The sequence below is a fragment of the Pelobates fuscus genome, chromosome 13 (assembly GCF_036172605.1).
Source record: "Pelobates fuscus isolate aPelFus1 chromosome 13, aPelFus1.pri, whole genome shotgun sequence".
Taxonomy (NCBI): Eukaryota; Metazoa; Chordata; class Amphibia; order Anura; family Pelobatidae; genus Pelobates; species Pelobates fuscus.
In genome coordinates this window covers 19,924,235-19,950,903 of record NC_086329.1, presented here as the reverse complement: position 1 = coordinate 19,950,903, position 26,669 = coordinate 19,924,235, and the positions used below count along the sequence as shown (strand labels likewise).

The window sequence follows — 26,669 nt, the reverse complement described above, 5'->3', positions numbered from 1 at the left end:
ATCCCTGCTCCCCCCACGTCACCAAGTATTTTGCACGTAATAAACAGCACTTTAAATGGAAAATCCACAAGAGTTGGAGTTTTGGCTACAAGGTGGCTTGATTGGTAAAATTCTCTAAAACAAATGTTTCAACGTGGCTATTTTGATCTACATTTTGCAGTTTGATGATCAATTCCCCACTTAGTGAATAGATCTCGCAGTATCCCTTATTCTGCAGTGTTCAGCATATCCACACTTTGTAAGCTACATCCAGTATAACAAAATGCCCCCAGGGCCATACCTGCATTAAGGGGATGACATTAGCACTGTGTCTGAAAGGCACATATCATCTTCTGAATGTGAGATTTAATAAATTTACTGCAAATTGCAGGAGAGAGATTCAGTAATATTCCATTTCCAATACCTTGCTTTAGGAGTGGTTCCAGAGTGCTCTTAACATAGTCTCCAATCCCATTAACTGCCTATTTGGCAAGGTATTTCTGAATAAGCTCTGATTAGCACGGTGAATGTGGTCACACTATTCCCCCAGAATTAATGCATACACAAATCTAAAAAAAATAGATCTACACAACACACACACACACACACACACACACTACAATAGCTAAAGGTTCTAAATACAGCTCTAGAATTTTGTTTTCTTCTCTGACAAGCTACAGTTATCTTATCCTCACTGTGAAGCTACAGTTATAGCAGCATTGTAAACAAATGCATAGTCTAGGCTTGTATAATAGAAATACATGTACTGAAGTATAATGACTCAGTTCAATCTATCCTCATCCCAGGCTATCATGATATTCCCAGACAGAATGATGAGAGGATAAGACAGACTTGCAATTTTACTAAACGCTGAGTAATAGAAGCAGATGGAGAGATGTATAAATGATGGATGACTTTTTAATTTACACCCGTATGGCATTTATAAAGATGTCTTAATGGGTTTAATACACAACTCTCGTATTTAGACCCTCTAGACCAGGGATAGGCAACCTTCGGCTCTCCAGATGTTATGGACTACATCCCCCATAATGCTCTTACACACATAATGCTGGCAAAGCATCATGGGAGGTGTAGTCCAAAACATCTGGAGAGCCGAAGGGTTCCCACCCCTGCTCTAGACAGACAATTACAGACATTGAATGGTAAGGACTATAGCACAATAAAGCAACATGAGAAATGGTGCACTTTGAAACCATTATTACATATTGTCTGCAAAAGAAACACTCACCTATTTTGTCATCAGGGAAGAGCTGTGCAATGAATGTGTTTTACTGGCAGTTGTCCTTTACACACACAGACAGACTGCCATAAACACTTTTACACATCTCCATCACTGTTTACAAAGATGGTTTCATCGCAAATATAAAAAGATTTTGACAAAATCAGAGCAGCACTCACCTTGGCACAGTTTAGACTTCCTCCATGTGAGCAGGGAGAGAAGAATAAGGGTTTAATAATCAATCAGTTTTTAGCCACATGAAAAAACACCGCTGATTTGTAAGACGTCTCCATCCAAAAAACACGCTTGCAGCTACTATACGGACTGCTGAACTCCCCTCCCACAGTGCCAGGCCCTGCCCAGAGCAGTGCAGGGGTTCGGCTGGCTACAGACTACAGCATAATGCAGCTGCTACTGTAACGGCTGCGGAATGAAGAGGCAATCACAGAGATGGCTTTGAAGGATGTAAGAAAATATCGCTGTCGCCGTCCCTTGCTACAGCCGCATCACAAACACAGCAGACAACATCACAGAACGAGATTCCAGTGAATGATGCAGGGACTGGAGGGCATGACACTAACAGCATTAACACTCGATAGGATATTAGATGGATTTTCTGAGTCTGTAACTCGCAACGATCAGCTGTTTTCCTCCTTTGTGAGTAGATTGCTGACATGGATACAATACAAATAGGCTGCCTTTCATATAGCATCAGTCATGTCTATACAACGGGTTATAATGGGGATATAGACTCCATACTGGGCTCCTAGAGGACATCAACACATACTAATGGCAGGCAGGTTCATCCTTTATTGGCCAACAAACCATGTATTCTATGACAACAGAGATACTGTTTGGATAGTGAATAGTTTAAAAAAAAAAAAAAAAAAAAAAAGCAACTGATGTGACCCATGTATACATTGAACTCAAGGAGAAAATGACCATGTCCATACAGACGCACTGAGCAGGGGCATATGCTTTTGAAAAACCCCTATCATGACCATAATTCTGCGATATCTCTCCTGCGTTCCGTTATCCACTAGTGCCATCAAAGCATAAACCATATAAGATTCCATAAACATCTCTCCTTACAACTGTCCTAAAGGCTGCCTGAGCATTATGGACAATGTAGTTCAAGCAGAGTTGCCGAAGTTACCTATTACTGCTCTATACCGACAGTCAACAAAATGATGTGTATGAAAAGGATGCTCAGAGCATTCATTAACACAGTGGCTGACACTGTCAACATCTATATTGAAACGTGAAAAGATTTCTTCTGGAGACAAAGACCAGTTTGTCTGCAGCAATGTACAAGCTCACCAACAGCTCGAGATTTGCAGGTTGATTGCCCTGCTTTCTCCTGTCCTTATTCTTTACATTGCCAGCCCGAGTCTAAGTATCCAACTGCATAAACTCTGCACCTCTGCATGGCCTTCATGCAGTCTAAGTACAGAGGTTCAGGAAAAAATGTTAAAAAGGTACCTGATCTAGGTGCAATCTTGATAGCCAAGTGCACAATACTATGACAGTTATAGCCCGCTTGTGGCAGACCTGGGTGCAGTGTCTGTTATAGAAACAGTTGCACTGGTATTTTTTTTTCTTTTTATAAGTCTTTATTTGTAAATTTTCAGTGTTTACAAAAATGGGGTGTCAAGTAAGGTATAACAATTCAGAAACATAGCTTTAACATACATTCAAAAGTAGGGATTAATTGGCGTGTTACAGAAGTTATCATCACAGTTTCGTCTTACACGGATTACAGACTCTTGGGTGCATGTTACATCAGGCTCTGTGTCAGCCTGCACCATGTTCAACTAGTCGGTCTGCGACTAGTGAGTGAGAGAAACATGGACAGCTACAGGAGGCGAGACACATGGACAGGTACAGGAAGGGAGGGGGGAAAGACGCATAGGCAGTTACAGGTGGGGAGAAAGACGCATAGGCAGTTACAGGTGGGGAGAAGGGAGAGTCACATGGGCAGGTAAAGGTGGGGAGAAGGGACAGTCACATGGGCAGGTAAAGGTGGGGAGAAGGGACAGTCACATGGGCAGGTACAGGCGGGGCGAAGGGACAGTCACATGGGCAGGTTCAGGTGGGGAGAAGGGAGAGTCACATGGGCAGGTACAGGTGGGGAGAAGGGAGATTCACATAGGCAGGTACAGGCGGGGAGAAGGGAGAGTCACATGGGCAGGTACAGGCGGGGAGAAGGGAGAGTCACATGGGCAGGTACAGGCGGGGAGAAGGGAGAGTCACATGGGCAGGTACAGGCAGGGAGAAGGGACAGTCACATGGGCAGGTACAGGTGGGGAGAAGGGAGAGTCACATGGGCAGGTACAGGTGGGGAGAAGGGAGAATCACACGGGCAGGTACAGGAGGGGAGAAGGGAAAGACACACGGGCAGGTACAGGAGGGGAGAAGGGAGAGACACATGGGCAGGTACATGAGGGGAGAAGGGAGAGACACATGGGCAGGTACAGTAGGGGAGAAGGGAGAGACAGATGGGCAGATACAGGAGGAGAGAAGGGAGAGACAGATGGGCAGATACAGGAGGAGAGAAGGGAGAGACAGATGGGCAGATACAGGAGGAGAGAAGGGAGAGACACATGGGCAGGTACAGTAGGGGAGAAACACATGGGCAGGTACAGGAGGGGGGATAGACACATGGACATTGAGAAGAGGGGGGGATGGGACACATGGATGGGGCTGGGAGGGGGGAATAAGACACATGGAGGAGCTTGGGGGGGATGAGACACATGGAGGGCTGGGAGGAGGAGGTGAGACACATGGAGGGGCTTGGAGGAGGGGGTGAGACACATGGAGGGGCTGGGAGAAGGGACTGGGGGGGGGGGATGAGACACATGGAGGGGCTGGGAGGAGGGGGTGAGACACATGGAGGGACTGGCAGGGGGGACTTGGAGGAGGAATGAATGAGACACATGGAGGGGCTGGGAGGAGGGGGTGAGACACATGGAGGGACTGGGAGGAGGGGGTGAGACACATGGAGGGACTGGCAGGGGGGACTTGGAGGGGGGAATGAGACACATGGACGGGGCTGGGAGGGGAAAATGGAACACATGGATGGGGCTCGGGTCGGGGAGGGAGGAGAATGAGACACATGGAGCATCTCAAACGAACCAGAAACAAGTGCAACGTGTCACTGAGGAGAAAGATGACTGATGATGATTTGATAAAGATTTCAACATGGTATGTCTTCCTTTATTGTTCCTACAACATATATATATTTGCTATGCTTTCATTTTGTATCATATTTATTACATTGTGTCTATCGGAAATTAGTTCTCACTTTATGAACTAGGCTTCCAAAACAATTTTTTTTTTTAAATTCCATTTGAAAAGCCTACATTGGTGAAACGCGTTATGGATGTTACTTTGTATTTTGTCTAATAAAGGATTTTCGGTTATCACAATAATATATTGTGCCATCACCTTTATATGTAATACCTTATTTTTCATACCTCCTGGCATTTTTATCATCATCTCTAATCTCAAGAAATCCTAGGTGGGGGATCATACCACCAACGTTATCATCATAGAGCAGTGAGCCTGCTCTATTCTTGGGAGTATAATTTTGTATTAATTTTATACAATGTTATTGTCTTCTTGAGAGCATTATTTGTTGCTATTTAATTCTCTTTTGAATATTTGGATAACTACTGCTGTGAACGTCCCTCATCATATCCTATAAGTGGGGATTGTACCACTGTATGCGATAGACGCTGGAGCTGGCCATAGCTTTTTTACATCTGAGTGTGACATCGCTAACTTGAATATATCCTTATATTCTGACAGTTTGCCTTGTCTTCTTCTATTTTATATACGGATACCAAAGAGATCTGTATCTACCACATCCCCCAAGCACAAAGAACTCAGCACCTACAGCTGCACTTTCCTCCTTACACGAGGCCCCTTTGAATGTGAGAAACTTTTCACTGTTGGAACGAGACTTTTTAGCACATCCTGTTCAATTACATATTATTTCCTGATATCGTAATTCTGATGTGGCGCAGCCCTTGTCTCTCTTTTTACTCGTTTGGAACCAACTAGTTTGGGAACTACCTGTATTGTCGAGGATAATCTACACTGGATAAAGACCATTTACTCATACTCCAAGGCTTGTAGAAAGGAATTCTGGGCAAGGTTATTCCTGAGCCCCTTGACCAGTAACTGGGGATGTAGCAGGGGATGGTTCAGATACCCATAGGGTGCCAGTAACTCTGGCCCAGTTTACAAAATAGCTCCTAAACAGCCAAGCCAAGATAGCACCACAGTGGCTAGGGAGTCATCAAGTCTCTACACATCCCTTTACAAAAGCCAAGTTTTGACACTTCTGTATTAAACCACCTGTTTCAGACATTTTGATTTGATGATTTATTTTTCGCAGGATAGATCATAGGGTTTATTTTGGGACAGGATATGTCAACCTATTAAAACTTTGCAATTCGGCTATGTCTAATTACGAACTTGCAGGGTTATTCAATAAAGTGAGAATTTGGGGGATTTTAAAACCAAAATTTAAATTCACTTTGAATTCCCATCAGTTCTCACTTTAGTAAATAACCCTGTTTGTGGGTTACTTTTAATTCTTCTCACAATTTTACATCAAAACGTGCTGAATCTTACATGCGGCATAACATTGTATACTTTGTAAATTACAAACCTAGCCTTCAGTAACATACCTTGCATTTAAAGTGATAGAGGGTCCATTAGACGACGGGAAATTTCCAGAAAGATCCAGCCAGTCTAAAGAGTCACTGCTTACGAAGGAAGCCTGACTGTTCTATGAATACAACATTTATTTGTATTTTATTTATTTTATTCAACGGATGAGAAAATGTTATGCTTTGAAACAAAATAACATGTTTAATCAGTTCGGTTCTATGTCCTTCAAGTCTTTCTCAAACTGGGTCTTGTTTCACAGCTACTGGGAAGAAGTGACAGTTTTATCTTATGACCTATCCTACTGAAAGATAGGGCTCACTGTGATTGCAGAGGAGGACCCCACTGTGACCCTATTCTTCCGTGGTGGTGTTGTGAAGCATGACCCTTTGTTCCCCATTCCTTGCTGCATTCTGCATTAAGCACAGGAATATGGTTTTATAAAACATGCTACAGAAGAGCAAAGATGAGAGAACAATGCTGCACGAGGATAAACAGATAGAGAGGATATATTAGAGGGGAAAAGGTTTAAACATAATATCAGGAAGTATTACTTTACTGAGAGGGTAGTGGATGCATGGAATAGCCTTCCAGCTGAAGTGGTAGAGGTTAACACAGTAAAGGAGTTTAAGCATGTGTGGGATAGGCATAAGGCTATCCTAACTATAAGATAAGGCCAGGGACTAATGAAAGTATTTAGAAAACTGGGCAGACTAGATGGGCCGAATGGTTCTTATCTGCCGTCACATTCTATATAACAGTGCAGAATGATAAATTAAAGCCATCTAGGGGTTTCTGGAGACAATTATTTTTCTACACGCTTTACCATTATGCATTTTTATACTAACATGCTGAAGGCCAGCAATCTAAACATATTTAGAACATTTAGAAGCACATCCTGTTAATGGAGATTGTCAGAAAGCTTAAAAGCTGAAATGATTCCTTAAAATTCCCTGTGCCGGTGTGTAATATGCATTACTATCACATAGAGATTTGCCAACATATTACCTACCCTGTGTTACAGAATGGCAGTACGCGTAATGCTGGCAGACTATTTGAAAAAAAGTTAATGTGAAAAATAATTTGCTTAATGTCTGATACACCTGCAGTAGCACACAAATGCTATAAATGCAACCACAAAATCAACGTGTGCAATTAGTAAACTTACAGATCTCTGTTGACGCAAGATGGCGGCCTCTGCTGGATGGTTAAATCGAAACCGATGAATCCTTCCCAATACAACTGCAGCACCTGAACAAAGCGTATATAATTGTTAAATACATACAGAATGGTGATCCAAGGCACAGAGCTGCTACTTGTCCTCATACAGTCCCACCGTCCTTTGAACATGATGGGGAAGAAGGATTTATATCATACCCTGCGATAAACGACAGACATCGGTCACTTCTTTTCCATTGACTGTACAGAGCGCTCCCGGAAGAGACCGCAGTTCTACCACCCCGCTGTTATTATCAATCACGCAGTGCTCTTTCGCCATCCACTCTCCATTTAATACTGTCAAAGAATCAGTGTGACATCAAAGAATCAGTGTGACGATGAGAAAAGAATTGGTCACAAAGCAGTTTCTTTTTGTTTAAAAAGAGCCTACATATAATCGGGGCTGGGGGAGTTTTTTTTTTTTTGTTTTTTTTGGTGTGTTGTTGATTTTGTATTTTTTTTTAATCATTTCTATAAGGAATGTTCAGTGCCTCCATGCAGAGTGTTGAGATGCTGAACGTAGGTACTGCACACTGTACAGCACTGCACTAGGAAGCACTTGTAGTGGCTGTCAGTGACGGCAACTAGAGTTGTTCCTAGCCAGCAATGTAAATTCTGCCTTTTCCCGCTTCACCTCAATGGTTGAGATGATCGATCTTAATGATCTCAGCCAATCCAATGCTTCCCCATAGGAAAGCTTTGAGAGGCTAATGCGCATGCACAGCAAAATGCAGTGCTGCGGCAATCTTAACCCCTTAAGGACCAAACTTCTGAAATAAAAGGAAATCATGACATGTCACACATGTCATGTGTCCTTAAGGGGTTAAACTCCTCACATAGATGCATTCAATCAATGCATTTCTATGGAAAATGTTCAGCACCTCCATGCAGAGCATGGAGACTTGAATGTAGGTGCTGCACCATGTGCAGCACTGGACAAAGAAGCACCTCAAGTGGCTGTAAGAGTGATGGCCACCAGGGGTGTTCCTAGCCAGCAATGTAAATATTTCCTTTTCTATGAAAAGGCAGCATTACAGTGCTCAGCCTGCAGGGACACTATATTAAAGGAGCACTATAGTGCCAGGAAAACAAACTCGTTTTTCTGGCACTATAGGGTCATTAGGTCCCCCCCACCCTCAGGGCTGAAGGGGTTAGAACCCCTTCAGCCACTTACTTTTCTCCGGCGCCGGGCTCCCTCAGCGCTGGTAACCTGTCCTCCCCCTCTGACGTCAGCTCCGAATGCGCATACATTATTCAATGCTTTCCTATGGACGTCCAGTGACTTCTCACTGTAATTTTCACAGTGAGAATCACGGATGCGGCCTCTAGTGGCTGTCAGTGAGACAGCCACTAGAGGCTGGATTAACCCTCAGTGAAACATAGCAGTTTCTCTGAAACTGCTATGTTTACAGCCGCAGGGTTAAAACTAGAGGGACTTGGCACACAGACCACTTCATTGAGCTGAAGTGGTGTGGGTGCCTAGAGTGGTCCTTTAACCCCATAAGGACACATGACATGTGTGACATGTCATGATTCCCTTTTATTCCAGAAGTTTGGTCCTTAAGGGGTTAAGCTGTAGTTGTTCTGGTGACTATAGTGTCTCTTTAAAATGTGATTTTATTTCTTTCAGTGCAAGACATAACATACCGTATATACTCGAGTATAAGCCGACCCGAATATAAGCCGAGGCCCCTAATTTTATCCCAAAAAACTGGGAAAACTTATTTACTCGAGTATAAGACTAGGGTGGGAAATGCAGCAGCTACTGGTAAATTTCTAAATAAAATTAGATCCTAAAAAAAATATATTAATTGAATATTTATTTACAGTGTGTGTATAATGAATGCAGTGTGTGCGTATGTGTGTGTGTATGAGTGCAGCGTGTGTGTATGAGTGCAGCGTGTGTGTATGAGTGCAGCGTGTGTGTATGAGTGCAGCGTGTGTGTGCATGAGTGCAGTGTGTGTGTGCATGAATGCAGTGTGTGTGTGCATGAATGCAGTGTGTGTGTGCATGAATGCAGTGTGTGTGTGTATGAATGCAGTGTGTGAATGCAGTGTGTGCAGGGCCGGTGCAAGGATATTTGCCGCCGTAGGCAAAAAAAATTTTGCCGCCCCCTCCCCCCCCATATGTCCTGACTTCCCCTCCTCCTCCCTCAGTGGTCCTTACCTCCCCACCCCCGTGTTCCTTCACCCCCCCCCCCCCCAGTGGTCCTGACTCACCCCTCCCCTAGTGGTCCTTACTTCCCCCTCCCCTCCCATAGTGGTCCTTATCCCACCCCCTCCCTCTCATAGTGGTCCTTATCCCCCCCCCATCCCTCCCATAGTGGTCCATATACCCCCCCTCCCTCCCATAGTGGTCCTTATCCCACCCCCTCCCTCCCATAGTGGTCCTTATACCCCCCTCCCTCCCATAGTGGTCCTTATACCCCCCTCCCTCCCATAGTGGTCCTTAACCCACCCCCACCCTCCCATAGTGGTCCTTATACCCCCCTCCCTCCCATAGTGGTCCTTATACCCCCCCCCCCCTCCCATAGTGGTCCTTATACCCCCCCCCCTCCCATAGTGGTCCTTATACCCCTTTTTTTTTGTTATTATTAATTTTTTTTTTATTATTTTTTTATTATTTCTTCTTATTTTATTTATATTTTTGTTTTCGTCCCCCCTCCCTGCTTGATATATGGCAGGGAGGGGGCTCTCCTTCCCTGGTGGTCCAGTGGCAGTTCAGTGGGGGGGAGAGGGGGCTGGCAGAGCTGTAACTTACCTTTCCTGCAGCTCCTGTCAGCTCTCTCCTCCTCTGCGCCGTCCGTTCTGCTCTTCTGTCAGCTCCCACTGTAAGTCTCGCGAGAGCCGCGGCTCTCGCGAGACTTACACTGGGAGCTGACCGAGGTGCTGAACGGACGGCGCGGAGGAGGAGAGAGCTGACAGGAGCTGCAGGAAAGGTAAGTTACAGCTCTGCCAGCCCCATTCTCCCCCCAGTCTGTATTATGGCAATGCAAATTGCCATAATACAGACCTTGACTCGAGTATAAGCCGAGTTGGGGTTTTTCAGCCCAAAAAATGGGCTGAAAAACTCGGCTTATACTCGAGTATATACGGTAAGCAGATTTTGTGACAAGTGTAAGGTTAAAACTTTTCAGAAGCATTTGGCACTTTGGGCAAACTAGAGAAATAGGAGTTTGGTTCAAGAAAGCTGCGAACAGTAGATAACCTGAATCTCTCTGCTTTTATTCTATAAGAACGGATAACCAAAACATGACTATTTGTTATCTACAATCATTAGCCCTATAAAGAACATTCCCCCTTAGTATCACTGCACCGTTATTGTAGAAATATCTGCTATACATATTTCATTTTTATACATTTCAAAAAGCGGAAAATGGGAAGACAGGGCAGTTTTAAGATACACTATATTAGAACACAGTGTTTCATGGTACTGAAAGAGTTAAATGTTAAAAAAAAAAAATTCCCACTAGATTTAGAACATTTATGAATTACAGATTAATAAATCTTACCAATGTCATGATCTTGATCTGAATCGCTCCTGCCGATGTTAGTGGTTCCTTCCTAGACAGCGACACGCACAAAATACAACATATGTTAGCCTTGGTACATCCCAAAGCAATCCAGGTCTGCAGATATCAGAACCTTTTATTACGATAAATACTGTCTGCAGAACAAGACAGTCTGTTTTACCTTCTCCAAAACAGCAAGAGAACAGAGTGGAATGAATGCAAAGCACAGACGGCATTAAAAGAGCATTATATCCAAGCTAGCAGCAGGCGATGTGGAAGAGAGAAAAGGGGGAGGAGTATAAATTCATCTATTTTATTTTAATTTTTTTAACAAAGGCTACAAACGTCACTAACAAGATTTGCTATTCTCTGGTCGTGAAAAATAAAGTAATGAGGTCTAAGGAGGTGTGTATTATCATTTATTTTATGTTAATATAGCAATGGGAGAGATTACAGGAATATAGCAATGAATGATGACTTTGGACAAAAAGGCATTAGATGACGATTGGGGGAAATATTAGAGAAAAATGAAAACTGGGGACAAATGGCAATGGTGGACGTACAGGAGGAACATGAGAATGAGGAGATGGATTAGGGTGAATAAAATTATGGGAGAATCTGACAGTAAGAAGATGATTAGGAACAATATATCAATAGGGATAAATGACAATGGAGATATACTGTCAAAAAGAATTAATTAGAGAAATCAAATGTCAATGGGGAAGAAGAGGTATTATATGACAATGGGATGAATTGAAGAATAACAGAACTGGGAATACGACAAATTAATTGAGAGGATAAGACAATAGATGCAGAAGGGGCGGGGCCTGACCTTCGAGCCATTCAGACGTGTGCAGCACGAGCTCCCGCCTCACTACTTCAATATTGAACATCCTCACCCAGGTGCACTACCCATGTCGAGGGTGCACTGCCTGGTCGACCGATACTTCACTTGGCCGCTGTAGGCCTGGAGCACAGACTGTGGCCGCTGTAGGCATGGAGCACAGCATTGCGGCCTACTTGAGTCGGAATTGGGTAGAAGTGGCCGATCTTCCTACTCCTATACTCATCTGAATGCCCAGCTGCGCTCCAACACCCCCTAACTCCACTGGGCCGGTGGGGGTTATCCTGGTCCCCACTGGATCACCATTTCATGTTTTAGCAGCACTCACTCCTTGTCGTTACAAGGACGACACTCTGCAACACAAGATGGCAGATGCACTCCCTCCGAGCGCACGGGAGCTGAGCCTCTCCCAAAAAGCTCTCCACAGTGCCTGCTACGAATAGTAGAAATATTTCAGTGATTCTGAATACAGCTACACAGACGTGAGCGGGAGGCTTGGAACGTGTCTCAGGAGGGAGCCGAGAGACGCGAGACCGGGAGGGCGGGAAAGTCCCATCCAAGCACTAAGCAGCCATCTACTCAACCATTCTCCCGCAAGTATAACCCGAGACTCGGCAGAGGTCTTACAATGCGATTTTTGGTGCGGAAGATCCACCGTTGTCAGCAGCAAACTATCACTACAGCCGTCAACTACCCCCAGGAGGGAAGGTTATGGCAAGCGAATACCGCAGAGTCAGAGGAATGGTGAAGCTGGCCCTTATGTGGGTTTGGGAATGGACTGGGAGAATACACCTTCGGCACCAATCCCAAGCAGGACTTCCTTGATAGTGCCATACTTTTGTCGCCTATGGGGGTTGCTAGTGGTGGGCACTTAGCCCACCACTAGCAAAATAGGCCCCTCTTAAAATGGCGAACTGCACCTTCTCTGCACTCTTTTTTTTTTTTCTTTGACATGTTTACTTAATCTTTCACTTTGTCTGGTGCAGCATTATAATGCATAGCCTAGTCCCAGTGGTTCACTCACTTGCATTTTACATGCTAAAACAGTTTTTAATTTGCCTAGTCCCAGCAATATGTCCATAGGTCATATCTAATACATATTTGCCTTTCTGATTAGCAGGTTATCACCTTTTTAAAAATTGTGCTATTATTTCAATGCCATGCTTCTGTATTACTCTGTTTGACACTACTGAGCCTGCTTTTGCTGCTGTGGCATCACAAGTTCCATTGTTATCTTATGCACAGCACAAATAAAGAAATTAAAAAGAAAGACAATAGATGCAATAAATATGGAGAACATGAAAATATAGAGGGACTAAATGGAGAAAATAAAATAATAGAGTGAATGAACAGGTGAAACATGATGGTGGGGCTTATGGAACCAGGAGGAGGAGAAAAATCACAATGGAGAAATTAATGGAGACGGTATGGCAATGGGGGAATGGATGGAGAAAGTATGGCAAGGGGGGAATGGATGGAGACAGTATGGCAATGGGGGAATGCATGGAGACAGTATGGCAATGGGGGAATGGATGGAGACATTATGGCAATGGGGGAATGGATGGAGACAGTAAGGCGATAGGGAATGGATGGAGACAGTAAGGCGATAGGGAATGGATGGAGACAGTATGGCAATGGGGGAATGGATGGAGACAGTATGGCAATGGGGGGATGGATGGAGACAGTATGGCAATGGGGGGATGGATGGAGACAGTATGGCAATGGGGGGATGGATGGAGACAGTGTGGCAATGGGGGAATGGATGGAGACAGTGTGGCAATGGATGGAGACAGTAAGGCGATGGGGAAATGAATGGAGACAGTATGGCAATGGGAGAATGAATGGAGACAGTATGGCAATGGGGGAATGGATGGAGACAGTATGGCAATGGGGGAATGGATGGAGACAGTATGGCAATTGGGGGATGGATGGAGACAGTATGGCAATTGGGGGATGGATGGAGTCAGTGCGGCAATGGGGGAATGGATGGAGACAGTATAGCAAGGGGGAATGGATGGAGACAATATGACAATGGGGGAATGAATGGAGACAGTATGGCAATAGGGGAATGAAAAGAGACAGTATGGCAATGGGGGAATGGATGGAGACAGTACGGCAATGGAGGAATGGATGGAGATATTATGACAATAGGGGAATGAATGGAGACAGTACGGCAATGGAGGAATGAAACGAGACAGTATGGCAATGGGGTAATGAATGGAGACAGTGTGGCAATGGGGGAATGGATGGATGGAAAAGGGAACATGACAAAGTGAGTATAAAATGGGAAACGTGGGGTTAGTTATGGGATATAGCAATTGTTTAGGATGGGTTGAGGGATATAGGACATGTGAGGATGGGCAGGGAATATGGCTGTGGCACAGGTAGAGATATCAGACTGACTGGCATTAAAATAATCCCAAAGTATTTTTTTGTTTGTTTTGTTTAGCACAAATCTACAATTCTGTCCGGTTTTCCTACATCAGCACATGTTCTCTGTATGCATTCTCAGTTCATTGTGATGAAGTCCCAGCCTACAAAGGGCATTCACAATAAACCCTGCCCAGCATAATGACAGGAAGCTGGTATTTGTGAATACAAACCTATTTCTCTTTTCCTCTGTAGCAGTACAGTAAGTGACACATTTCATGTCTGTTGACACTTCATCATTAGTTTGGGGAGTTTGATTCCTATTGTTATGGACATCCCTCTAAAGTCCAGGAAATCCTCAACATGTTCAAGTTAATTTTCCTTTTCTGGATATTATCTAGTGCAGCATATGGTTTGTCTATTTATTTTTGCTTTCGGGATGTGATGACCTTATCCTGAATTCTAGAACACTGATGTTTTTCCCTGTTCTATCAGCTGTTATTGGGAAGAGCTAAACTTAGGTAACTTATTTTTAATATAGAAAAGGCTCCCAGCATTACAGTTTTCAGCAATTTAAATCAGAAAATAAACCTGATGGGTCTCCATTTAGAGGTAAATACAATCAATATTTCAAACAGTTTATACATTTTGAGCAATATGTCCACGGTCCTCCTATAGAATAGGTATAGAGGTTTTTGTTTTCACGTACCCGGAGATGATATATCACAACTCCAGTGCTGAGAATGTCATCGTCCATGGCAATTAAATGGGGCAAATTGGGATCAATTGTAACCCCAGCTTTGCCTTTGCTAATATCCACTTTATACTGATCCATGATATCTGCTTTATCCATCCACTTGTCTGTCCAATCTTTTGTAAGCTGCTCTATCTGCAAATAAACACATAAAACAATTAATGAATTACAGTTACATGATAACAAACATTTTTTACTTCCCATCAGGCATTGTGGAAAAACTAAACTTGGCATCCCTATCAGATTATAATATACACTCGGATCCAAAGGTTTTCTTTGTTTCTTCCAATGTACAAAGCAGCACAGGTTTATAGAAGGCTGGCTTTATTACAAATGTATTCCACAAATATTTGCAAATGCTGATATTGGTTGTTGAAAATACAAGTGACAGAATCACACGTTAGGCCCAAACAGACAAACTTGAATAATTTTTCAATTTGACTATTGTTGCAGCTCAGAAACATTAGACTAAAATTCTCCCCTATTGGCGTACAATCACACAGATCCAACCAGAGAGCTGGAATTTCACACTCACCTTTAATTCGTTTTCAAGGACAAGTTCTGTCAAGTTTCCTTCTCGTTCCTCGCTGAAAAAAGGGCTGCTAGTTCTCTATACACATTATATTTAGTGTGAAAAAAAAAACACAAACATTATATTGTAACAGAGAGATACTTTTAGAATTAGTTTAAAAAAAATCTTTTAAAATCCACTTTATACATCAGTTCCACATATTCCTGCTAGCGACAGTATGATAGCCTAAAACAATCAAACCAAGGCCCATTACACTTCATTCATGTAATGGCCTATGCAAGATCTCAGGATGAAATCTGCTTTATTTGTATAAATAAAAATAAATAACTGAGCAGTGAAACTTCAGATGCATGAACTATACACAAAAACCGTTTCACTTCGCTAAAATTGTTTTGGTGACCATAGTGTCTCTTTAATACAGACAACATGACCAGCATTATAATGCACAACACGTATGGCATCTGAATCTATAGCAGCTCTTCCATATAAAATGTCCGGATTATAGCAGGAAAGTCACTGTATTCAGTCAGGAGAGGATTATTTGTGGTCACAGATCAACATATGTTTGTGTATTGGCAGCGTCACAAGCTTATTTGTGGGTGACAATGTAAAATGATTCTACAATCGTACACAATATTTACGTTGATCTAAACATACCGTTTCAAAGCTCCTCAACATCAGTTTTAGCCTATTAATCTCTTCTCTCAGGTCTCGGATAAGTTTAACATTTGCATCCTGGGGAAACAAAATAAAAACCCATCCTAAATACAACAACTATCTGCAATAACATTGAGTCCATAGCTTGACAAATATAAAAACGCTGCAGTATTTCACATGAATAATAAAAAAAAATCTTTATATACAGTACTTGCAAATTCCAAACAATAAGGATTATATTCTCACAACAGTTTTTATTTGTAATTTGCTTTTTGCCGACGTGTAATTAGCACAGAACCTTTAGGTGACACAGACATTATATGCAGTAATACCAACTCTATTTGCTTCTAGTGAACTCACACCGTCCTGAACATTTACATCATTAGGCCAGTGTTTATCACATACAGCTTCAAACTCTCCGTTTATCAAATCGAAAGTATTTTTCGTGTTCAATATTAATGACTGGTAAGAAAATTACAATACATGGGTGAAATTTTACAGTCATAATCTGCCCTACCAAATACCTGCTAACATGTTGATGATAGATGGCTAGAAGTCTGAGTTCTATCTGCCCACATTAGTCTTATGTAAATCTATGCAAACATTTCTTTACAACTCGGCTGTCCCATTCTCACAAACAGAAGTATGAGCCCTTTACCTCATTGACTCTGGGTTTATTGATTATGTTTTTTGCACTTGAAGCATATCGCAAGGTGCTTAAGGTCTCGTTGTAGCTGGTACTAGCTGGAGACACCGCTGTAACAAAATAGGAGGTGTTATTACTACCACAAAGACTGACTAAAATCACATCTTTACTTTAGAGCCCATGTTAATAAATCAACAATATAATAATCTTACATCTTCACTCCATGGACCAATTATGATACAGCTTACAATGATGCTCTCTTCTTTGACACATGGTAACTCTTGCAAGTACACAGTAACGGCGACAGGATTACAATATATCACAGCTTTCTATTGCTCTTTTACTACCAATGAAAAACATGCACTGATGTGTACAGAGCCAGGTCTAGACTGAGCAGAGCCTTCGGGGCAGTAAAAGATTCTCATAACACAGCTTCCTTCCATAGTCTATAGATGGTCTGGCTTTGACGAACACCAAATTAGTTTCTGATCATGTGCATAAAATGACTTATACTAAAAGGAAAAATGATGTGACAACATAGAAGCCATTTAAATGTTGGTTTGCTATGGACATACATACCACCTGCAATTTCTTTTGGAAAAAATCCACAAACCTAGAATGCTATACATTGTGAGATTCTGCACAGTAGATGCAAAGATTTTCATGCAATCTATGTGGCATAATGTAAAGCTGAACTATGCAATGCTGCACTACAAGGAACCATTTCATTACTTAATCGTATACAAAAATGTAACCAGTTAATAAAGCAACAAAATGTATGTTTGATCCTTACTAGCGATCATGACAGTTTTAGAGTTTCCGCCTAAACTGTCCTTTAAAAGCCACGTCAGGATGGAATCCCTATAAGGAACATAGGGTTGGCGCTTTGAATAATTCAAGCTGCTCCCATTCGGACTAGCAGGACCGCCGCTGTCCCAGTCAGTGGCTACATTATTGATACTTTGGCTACTGCTGGTCATTTGGGAATTCTGGGCTAAAAGAAAAAGAAGACAAGAAGGATACAATTAAATAGAAAAGTGGCAAAAAAACCAAAGAATACTTTTATCAGCTATCAAATGGGCTAAAAGGTGCTTTATTTATTAATTGATAACTCATTTTGCCAGTCTTTGAAAAGCAATAAAACCCAACGCAAACCTGATATGGTAACATTCTAAACATAGCCACAGTTCTATTACAAAGAAAGTGGAAGTCCAACCTATTTCCCAGTGCCAATATAAAAAAGTGGTAGTCAAAATATTCCAGAGGACTTTAATGCAGGAAGGATACAGTCAAGAGGGCTGACAATTTACAGTCACCACTAGCCACTGTAGCTCTGGAGAGTATGCCATGGGCCCTCTAAACTTGCAGTGGCAGGTAACATAAGCATTGGTTCCTAGTTAAGGACTTGGAATGTTAAGCTCTGTTAAATCATCAGCCAACAGCACTACTGTACAGAAAGGGTAGGATGAACATAATCTGCAGAGTTACTGTACAGAAAGGGTAATATGAACATAATCTGCACAGATACTGTACAGGAAGGGTAATATGAACATAATCTGCACAGATACTGTACAGGAAGGGTAATATGAACATAATCTGCACAGATACTGTACAGGAAGGGTAATATGAACATAATCTGCACAGATACTGTACAGGAAGGGTAATATGAACATAATCTGCACAGATACTGTACAGAAAGGGTAATATGAACATAATCTGCACAGATACTGTACAGGAAGGGTAATATGAACATAATCTGCACAGATACTGTACAGAAAGGGTAATATGAACATAATCTGCACAGATACTGTACAGGAAGGGTAATATGAACATAATCTGCACAGATACTGTACAGAAAGGGTAATATGAACATAATCTGCACAGATACTGTACAGAAAGGGTAATATGAACATAATCTGCACAGATACTGTACAGGAAGGGTAATATGAACATAATCTGCACAGATACTGTACAGGAAGGGGATTGTTAACATATTGCACAGAGTTACTGTACAGAAAGGGTAGGATGAACATAATCTGCACAGATACTGTACAGAAAGGGTAGGATGAACATAATCTGCAGATATACTGTACAGGAAGGGGATTGTTAACATATTGCACAGAGTTACTGTACAGAAAGGGTAGGATGAACATAATCTGCACAGATACTGTACAGAAAGGCGAGGATGAACATAATCTGCAGATATACTGTACAGGAAGGGGATTGTTAACATATTGCACAGAGTTACTGTACAGAAAGGGTAGGATGAACATAATCTGCACAGATACTGTACAGGAAGGGGATTGTTAACATATTGCACAGAGTTACTGTACAGAAAGGGTAGGATGAACATAATCTGCACAGATACTGTACAGGAAGGGGATTGTTAACATATTGCACAGAGTTACTGTACAGAAAGGGTAGGATGAACATAATCTGCAGAGGTACTGTACAAGAAGGGGATTGTTAACATATTGCACTGTATACTGGAGTTAATATATCAGAAAGGGAAGGTGTCCATAACTACGGTATAGCATTAGGCAGGTCAACATAATCCACAGAGCTACTCTAAAGGAAAGGAAAGGAGAACACCTAACCCAGAACTATTGTAAAGGAAGGTGAACCTCAACATAGTCCAGAACTAGCAAGAACAGCAAACTGCTACAAGATGTGTTTGATTGTTAAGGCACTCTCTAGTTTAAAGCCAACGTACAAGGAAATCAATCAGCCACGTACCTAATGCCGAGATAACAATGCTGAGAGTAACTAGTGACCTGTTGATGTTAGAACCTTCAGTTAAACGATCTTTACAGTAATTGGGAGAAGCTCTTTCACTGAAAAAGATTTAAAATATTAAGTATTTCACAGAATTCCACAGTATAAAGGCAGTTCACAATGGCCATAAGCATAGTAAATCAGCATACCTGCCTGCCAGGTCTACCAAGTTAATTTTGCTGGCAATTTCTGATGGTAAGTTGTCTTCCAGCATAGCCTGTAAACCAAATTAGATTACAGTCAGGCAGAAAATGTGTTGTGGTTTAATATTCAAGTTGTTATCAGAATGGAAAAAAAAAAAATCATCCACGTCCACGTCCCAGATTGCCATAATGGTCCTATGTCTTGTTTAACCATATTCTACAATAACGCCTTTGTCTCCATTGTAAACAAATTAACCTCATTCAGCTTTGTTCATAGCTAAAAATCTTCCACTCCATTATTAGATTTGGAGAATGCATCCTCTTTTATAATGTTCTACTTAAAAAACGGTACTGAAGATTACCAGTGATTTATGGTGAGACCGAGGAAGGAGAAATAATACAGGCGGGGAAGAGGGAGGATGCTCAGAGTTCATTCAGGAAAGCCAAGAGGTAGGAGTAAAGATAAAGGTTACGTTAATTAGGGACATCCTTACTTACAATAAGTGCTAATTATGGGAATCTCATAAAAAGGGTCCACTGAATATTACTAGATATTACATCATAGTAGACCATTGAATATATGAGGGAAAAGTACATAAAATAAAATGAAATAAAAAATGAGGGTGAAGAAGAGCTCAAGAATACATGAACACAGCATATATATATTTGGATTTAAAAGGCACATATTAGTATATTAGTTACAAATGGTGATGGAAAACAGTAGATCACAGAACTAACCTGAGTGTATTGGATGGTGAAGATGGCATGTGACCGGCTGCTGGCATCATGGACATGTGTGGCTGCTGTAATCCTTTGGGGGGGAGAGGAAATTAGGATTATTATTATTAATTATAATAAATTGCAGAACATAACATTTCAACCTGCATCGTGTCTTCCTTTACATCTTGTTTCCACGTGAAATTAATAAATAATATGCATCTAGTTTTTCAATAGATTTAAAAAAAAAAAAATGCTGCAAACTGTTTAATCCCCAGCTGTAACCCCCAGCAAATGCAACGACGTCGGCACCATACACATCAAGCTGATTATTTAACCCAATCACGGTAGGCAAGTGGTCTCTTTTATTGGCTTATGAGTAAATGGTCCATTTATCAAAATGTTGAGGTCCATCAAGGACTGGAACACGGTCTCTTAGAATAAATGAAAGTAAAATCTTGAATTCATAGAATCTAATTCCAGTACTGATCTTATGCATATTAAAGCAGTAGCGCTCTGCGGAGCCAACACTGTCAAGAGATTTCAACTTTACTTGTGGCATAAATGTCCTCGTTTGTAATAATATGGAACAACAATGGTCCTCAAAGTAGCTATAATGCACGCTATGATCGATCTGGTTACTTTTTTCTATTTTTCTAGGTCAGCACAGGAGGGCTCTCACACATGTGCCAGGAATCATGACCTGATTCATGAATGGGATTTAAATATTGTATGTGTTCGGGGAAAATGTAGATGTACATGAGTTAGAAATATTAACACTACCTATTCTCCATTCCTCCCTCAAGTAGGGATACCACTTGTTCATAGTCTGTGACGACATGCTGCGATAATCCTGGAAGAAAAACGAGTATCATTAAATAGATCTATTCTTGCAAACATGTTACAAAATGTATCATATAATGTACAGAAATCCTGAATGGTTTGTTAGACTTTGGTTGATATATTATGAAGTATAATGAATGACTGCTCAGTGATGGTTCCATAGGCATGCTAGGAGTTGCTACAGAATCTTCAATTGCACCGCTATTTCTTTTAAATTGCAGGTTGGGACTGTATATTCACTAAATGCAATGCATTCCAGTCTTAGGAATAAATAACCATCTGGCAGCTCCCCCTATACTCTTGTGAAGCAGTGCTGCAAAGTCTTAGCATTTTGTCCTGGTGTTCTAAGGATGCCGCCACACGGGAGAGAAAGGAGCCTTCCATCTGTTACAGCCCACTCATCCTAGACATGACAGAATATTATATTATATTATATATCTTTCTCCGCCTCCCCACCTCCAGCAGAAGGCTTGTGTGCAGAAGCAGGTATTTCTGTGTGGATTTGGGACGGTGTATATGTGTGAGTATGCATCTAGGAGTGAGATTGTCTGTGTCTGTGTGAGATGTGTATCTGTGTGAGTATGCATCTAGGAGTGAGATTGTCTGTGTCTGTGTCTGTGTGAGATGTGTATCTGTGTGAGTATGCATCTAGGAGTGAGATTGTCTGTGTCTGTGTGAGATGTGTATCTGTGTGAGTATGCATCTAGGAGTGAGATTGTCTGTGTCTGTGTGAGATGTGTATCTGTGAGAGTATGCATCTAGGAGTGAGATTGTCTGTGTCTGTGTGAGATGTGTATCTGTGTGAGTATGCATCTAGGAGTGAGATTGTCTGTGTCTGTGTGAGATGTGTATCTGTGTGAGTATGCATCTAGGAGTGAGATTGTCTGTGTGAGATGTGTATCTGTGTGAGTATGCATCTAGGAGTGAGATTGTCTGTGTCTGTGTATCTGTGTACAACGCTGGCTGAATGTATTTGAGAGAGAGAGTGAGACTTGGATTATGTATCGGAGTGTGAATCAACCTAGGATTACATATCTGTGTGTGTGCACATGTCTTGAAGTACGTACCTTAAAGGACAACTATAGGCACCCAGACCACTTTAGCTCAATGAAGTGGTCTGGGTGCCAGGTCCCTCTAGTTTTAACCCTGCAGCTGTAAACATAGCAGTTTTAGAGAAACTGCTATGTTTCACTGAGGGTTAATCCAGCCTCTAGTGGCTGTCTCACTGACAGCCGCTAGAGGCGCTTCCGTGATTCTCACTGCGAAAATCACAGTGAGAAGATGCTGGACGTCCATAGGAAAGCATTGAGTAATGCTTTCCTATGGGGGGGTTTGCATGCGCATTCGGATCTGACGGCGGCAGGGGAAGGAGAGGTCAACAGCACTGAGGGAGCCGGCGCTGGAGAAAGGTAAGTGTCTTAAAGAGTTTTAACCCCTTCAGCCCAGTGGTAGGGGGGGCTCTGAGGGTGGCGGGGGGGGGACCTATAGTGGTCCTTTAACTGATCACTTTAGTCACCTTCCACATTTTAAGGGGAACCACATATGGGGCTGATATAATTAAAATTAAACCAACACAATTCTGTAAACCGAGTCGGGATTTTCTAGTATGGGTAATAATCAGACACGCTTCGTCTGTAACTTGGATTTCTGCCACTAGAGATCAGCAGAGTTCCACACATGTCTGCAGCAAACACACAATACTTCAATAAACATGGCGGCAATCTTTCAGTTGGTGTCCAGGTCATTTATTATTTGTCAACGCAGTCACCAAAACTAAGGTGGTTAGACATTTTATAGATTGTCAGATAATGCAACTTGTAACATTCTAGACGATTGACAGTAAAGATGTTTTGATTAAGCATCATAAGGAATGTTGATCACTACAAAAAAAAAAAAAAAAAAACAATTTGTACTATATTCTCTCATAAACAGAGCATATAGAAGGTGGGATAAACCGTATTTGAAACAGTGAGGTGGTTGCACTACCTGAACTAACGGCTTTCTCTTTTTAGTGTGAGATTAATTAAAAAAAAAAACTATGTGGGCTGTACAAAAATACTCAATTTTAAAAAGACTAAATTCAATAAGTCAGGGCATCAATACAACTAACTGACTGGCAGAAAATATTTACTGGCAAAAGCACAAAGTAAAGGGGGTGGAAAACATTAGGAATGGCTAGAAAAACGGGACTTGTTTTCTTAAAAAAAAAAAAAAGGCGATTCAGGAGAAATCTGGTTGTCATTATGGAGTCAAGACTGCTTTTTTTTCCTTTTTGTGGCATAATTGGAAATGGCCACAATTGGGGGGGGGGGGGGAGGGGGTGCATTTTTTTGAATCAACATCATAAAAGAATGGGCTTCATGGTTGAACTTGATTGATTTTAGTCTTTTTTCAACCTAGACAATTATGTACTGTGCAGATAACCGCAGAATAGAACCCTCATCTCATGTCACTTTGATCTATGTAAAACCTTCTCACATGTTTCTATCTTTGCTTCATGTGATTTAACGGACTTGAGGCTTCTTGCAGATAACACCAAAATGACATCAGCGTTTCACGGTGTCACATGCTAAGTGCATAACAAACCAACGGCTGCATTCATTTCCAGAGGAAAGCATATCACTGGTAAGATGTTAGAAAGGGCAAAGTTTCGTCCATTGTCTTTGCAAGAAGCATGACGAGGGCAGCGTGGAATACGACACCTTAAGGGAAGTGTGTATTGTTTAAGACCTTCCCCAGCCATTGTATAGCAATGGCAAACACGATTAGGTGTAACTAAAAGCAGTGTATCACTGGCTAATAAGCACAGAACTTAAACTGTGTCAACTACTTTGGTTGAGGATATTCTTTTTCAATAACCACTGATCAATGAAGTTACACAAAGCCCATTCTAGTACAGCAACTGTAACGACATTGCAAACAGGTACTGACATTTACCAAACACTTTTAAACGGGCGCTGCAGAAAGCGTGGCTGAATGACTTTAACCCCGTTTTTTACATTTTCAATGTATGTCAACTCAAATCAATACAAATCAAGGTCACGTCTTTCTAACCCCTTAAAAGAAGTTTAGTAACATATGGCTCTTGACACAACTCAACAGTTAACTAAACATTTGCTCTGGTTTGGAATTACAGAAAATACTTTATAAATGACATAGTATGCCTGTTTGTTTTGGCACAGCCTGTTAATTAATTTAACCCAATTATGTCCAACACACAAGTGCAGTTAGGGAGCATGTGTGCATTCAACACTTTTGATTGTCTGTAAGAAATCTGCTGGTATTTTTGAGCTTGGGGATTCTCAAAATGCCAGCAGAATAAATAAACCTTACATTATCATATTAGCACATACATGAAATACCATTAAAACCCAAGTATTTCAAAGAATAATTGTAGGCTTCTGTACAGTGCAAGTAGAGGGGATGGTGTCATAAATTAGGCTGTAGAATTGGTTTGGTCACTAGCAAAGGCATTCATTTCCATTTCCATTTCCCAGCCTGGAAAGATGATCTAACATCAAACTCAGAAACTAGATAATGGAGACTTTGAAGTAAACCATTCAAAAACCAAAAACCAAACCATTCAATTGGCTTTAGTTTTTGTTTTGAATATAACATGCTTTCACTTGGTTTCTGAAGAATTACAGGAAGATTTAATATTCTGTGGACATCTATATATATATATATATATGCACGGTCACAAAATGAAACTTTTAATATAAATACATTTTTTAAAAAGAAGTGAAATATAATGAGTAAAGAAAGCAATACAATCCTAAAACACAGCACAACCATGTACCAGCCTGCAGTCCTATGTCTAACGGGACCGTTCCAATTTTGGGGTCTTGTCCTGCATTTTTGTTTTGAGTTTTCTTTAGAACTTGTCCATAAAAAGCAGCACAAGGGCCTTTCCTACCCAAAAGAGAGCAGTTCAGCAGAACCTTGCAACTGAGCAGCCTTGATGGCCAGTACATATGGGGCACACACTCTTACGTTATAGAAATACCACGAATAGTACAATGTGCTAGCCTCTCAGTACATCTAGTACCTTGGACGTACGGGCCTTTCTCAGGATGTTCCCGGACTCGCAGGGTGTAAGGTTTCTTCTGGACTGACTGGTTAAGCAGATCTCGAACGCGTTCATTATAGATTTCCAGGAAACTGAAATAAATAATAATTTTGAAAGGTTTGGTCAGCTGATCTCATACAGAATTGCTGTGAGAGAATTACAAATTGTTATGGAATTTCTAGCAGAGATTTAAATGCTGCCTATTGCGCAGTATGAAGCTAATGTGATGCAGCAGTGGTTCTCAAACACTGCAGATCCTGGACTGCTTGTATAGGTATTGATTCAGTGGGGATAATATGGCTATCCGTGTTGTTTGGACAGTAAATATGGACATAACCAGATGATCTCGGATTCAACATAAAACAAAAAAAGTTTCTAGTAACGGAGATAAGTGTAGAGCTGCTTTTTTTTAATTTTTTTTGTTTGTTTTGAGCTTGGAATAATTTCACAGAAAGTTTGAATTATGTGGCCGTGGCTTCTTTCAGAATGGTTCTTTATTGAGGTTTGGATTTTCCCTTTCTGTTTACTGTACATTATATTTTAAACGTAATAACTTATTCCTTCCATTCACAAAGAGTAGAATAAAAATACAAGCTGCCGTGACAAAGCAAGGTAGACATATAGGAAGAACTGATGATAGCCCTGCTAAAAAAAACACTGTCTAAAGGAAGCAGGGTATACGTACCGTAATTATACAAAGGGTGATAGTGCAGGGAGATGGACTAACAATACGCACTAAATGTATACATTGTGCGACATGTAATAGCTCGAGAAGAAAAGGTGAATCAGGTTTAGATCAGACAGACAACAGGGAGGCGAGATCAGGGTGTAGTGCTTCAAACTGAAGAATTAAGAGATTTCTTATTCCTTAGACAAGTTGTTTTTCTTAAAATAGGGGAAATAGGGTAAAAAATGTTGAAGCAAATAAGTGCATTCCATAGGAAAGACACAGCCTTTGAGAAGTCCTGTAGTACTAGGAGTTCTGGGTGTAAATGCAGGTTGTGGGCAGAGAGAATGGCCCAAGGTGGCATGATAGGAAGTCTATAACTATGCATCATTCTAGAGTCTTTCTGCTCCTTTGGAATAAGCTATTGCAATGTATTTCAATAAAATATGCTCACATTTTGTTACTCTCCCTCCCTTCCTTCCATATTCACTTTATAGGTTTGTTTTTAAAATCTGATCAAAAAAATAAATACATTTCCTATATTTCATTGTTATGCATCAGTCAATGAGCTAAACCGTGCACTGCCAGACAGAGTGCTTCCAACTTTCATTGAACTGTAGTTGGGCAGTGCCTGGTGGACCCAGGTAAGAAGATGAACCATTCTAAAATGGCTTAGCTCTTCACAATAGGGGGCACCAGGGCACAACAAAACCCCTACAAAAGTACTGCAGTGGTTACGGTGCTTGGAGTGTTCCTTTAACTTGATACCTAAAGGACACAGAAGCTTGGTAGCAAGCAGAGTAAATAAGGTAACTCTGGTAGGGTTATTCCTTATTCTAAAGGACACATCCTGCATATACAAGATTGATAAACATGGGATGAAGTAATCAACATTTGAACTAATTGGACTGCGAACAAGAAAGTGTTAGAAAGGAGCAAATACAAGCTATAGTTTTAAGATGAAAGTGGCAGAAATTGGAAAATAAACCAGATGTGATTGGCAAGAGAGATGATGATCAAAAAGTA

The 26,669-nt window shown here is 41.3% G+C and overlaps 1 protein-coding gene across 1 annotated transcript in view; it reads right to left on the bottom strand.

The window, feature by feature from the left end:
* Nucleotides 1–26,669, bottom strand: part of STARD9 (StAR related lipid transfer domain containing 9) — a 151,461-nt gene that overhangs the window by 35,662 nt on the left and 89,130 nt on the right. Inside the window, exons 8-21 of the mRNA XM_063439247.1 lie at nucleotides 24,956–25,068; nucleotides 20,848–20,917; nucleotides 20,086–20,158; nucleotides 19,354–19,421; nucleotides 19,166–19,263; nucleotides 17,223–17,423; nucleotides 16,442–16,539; nucleotides 15,784–15,861; nucleotides 15,130–15,204; nucleotides 14,550–14,729; nucleotides 10,627–10,678; nucleotides 7,274–7,411; nucleotides 7,065–7,147; nucleotides 5,917–6,017 (exon numbers count right to left, since the gene is read on the bottom strand). Coding sequence (XP_063295317.1) covers nucleotides 5,917–6,017; nucleotides 7,065–7,147; nucleotides 7,274–7,411; nucleotides 10,627–10,678; nucleotides 14,550–14,729; nucleotides 15,130–15,204; nucleotides 15,784–15,861; nucleotides 16,442–16,539; nucleotides 17,223–17,423; nucleotides 19,166–19,263; nucleotides 19,354–19,421; nucleotides 20,086–20,158; nucleotides 20,848–20,917; nucleotides 24,956–25,068 — 1,428 coding nt within the window. The remainder of the gene's footprint in view (nucleotides 1–5,916; nucleotides 6,018–7,064; nucleotides 7,148–7,273; nucleotides 7,412–10,626; nucleotides 10,679–14,549; nucleotides 14,730–15,129; nucleotides 15,205–15,783; nucleotides 15,862–16,441; nucleotides 16,540–17,222; nucleotides 17,424–19,165; nucleotides 19,264–19,353; nucleotides 19,422–20,085; nucleotides 20,159–20,847; nucleotides 20,918–24,955; nucleotides 25,069–26,669) is intronic.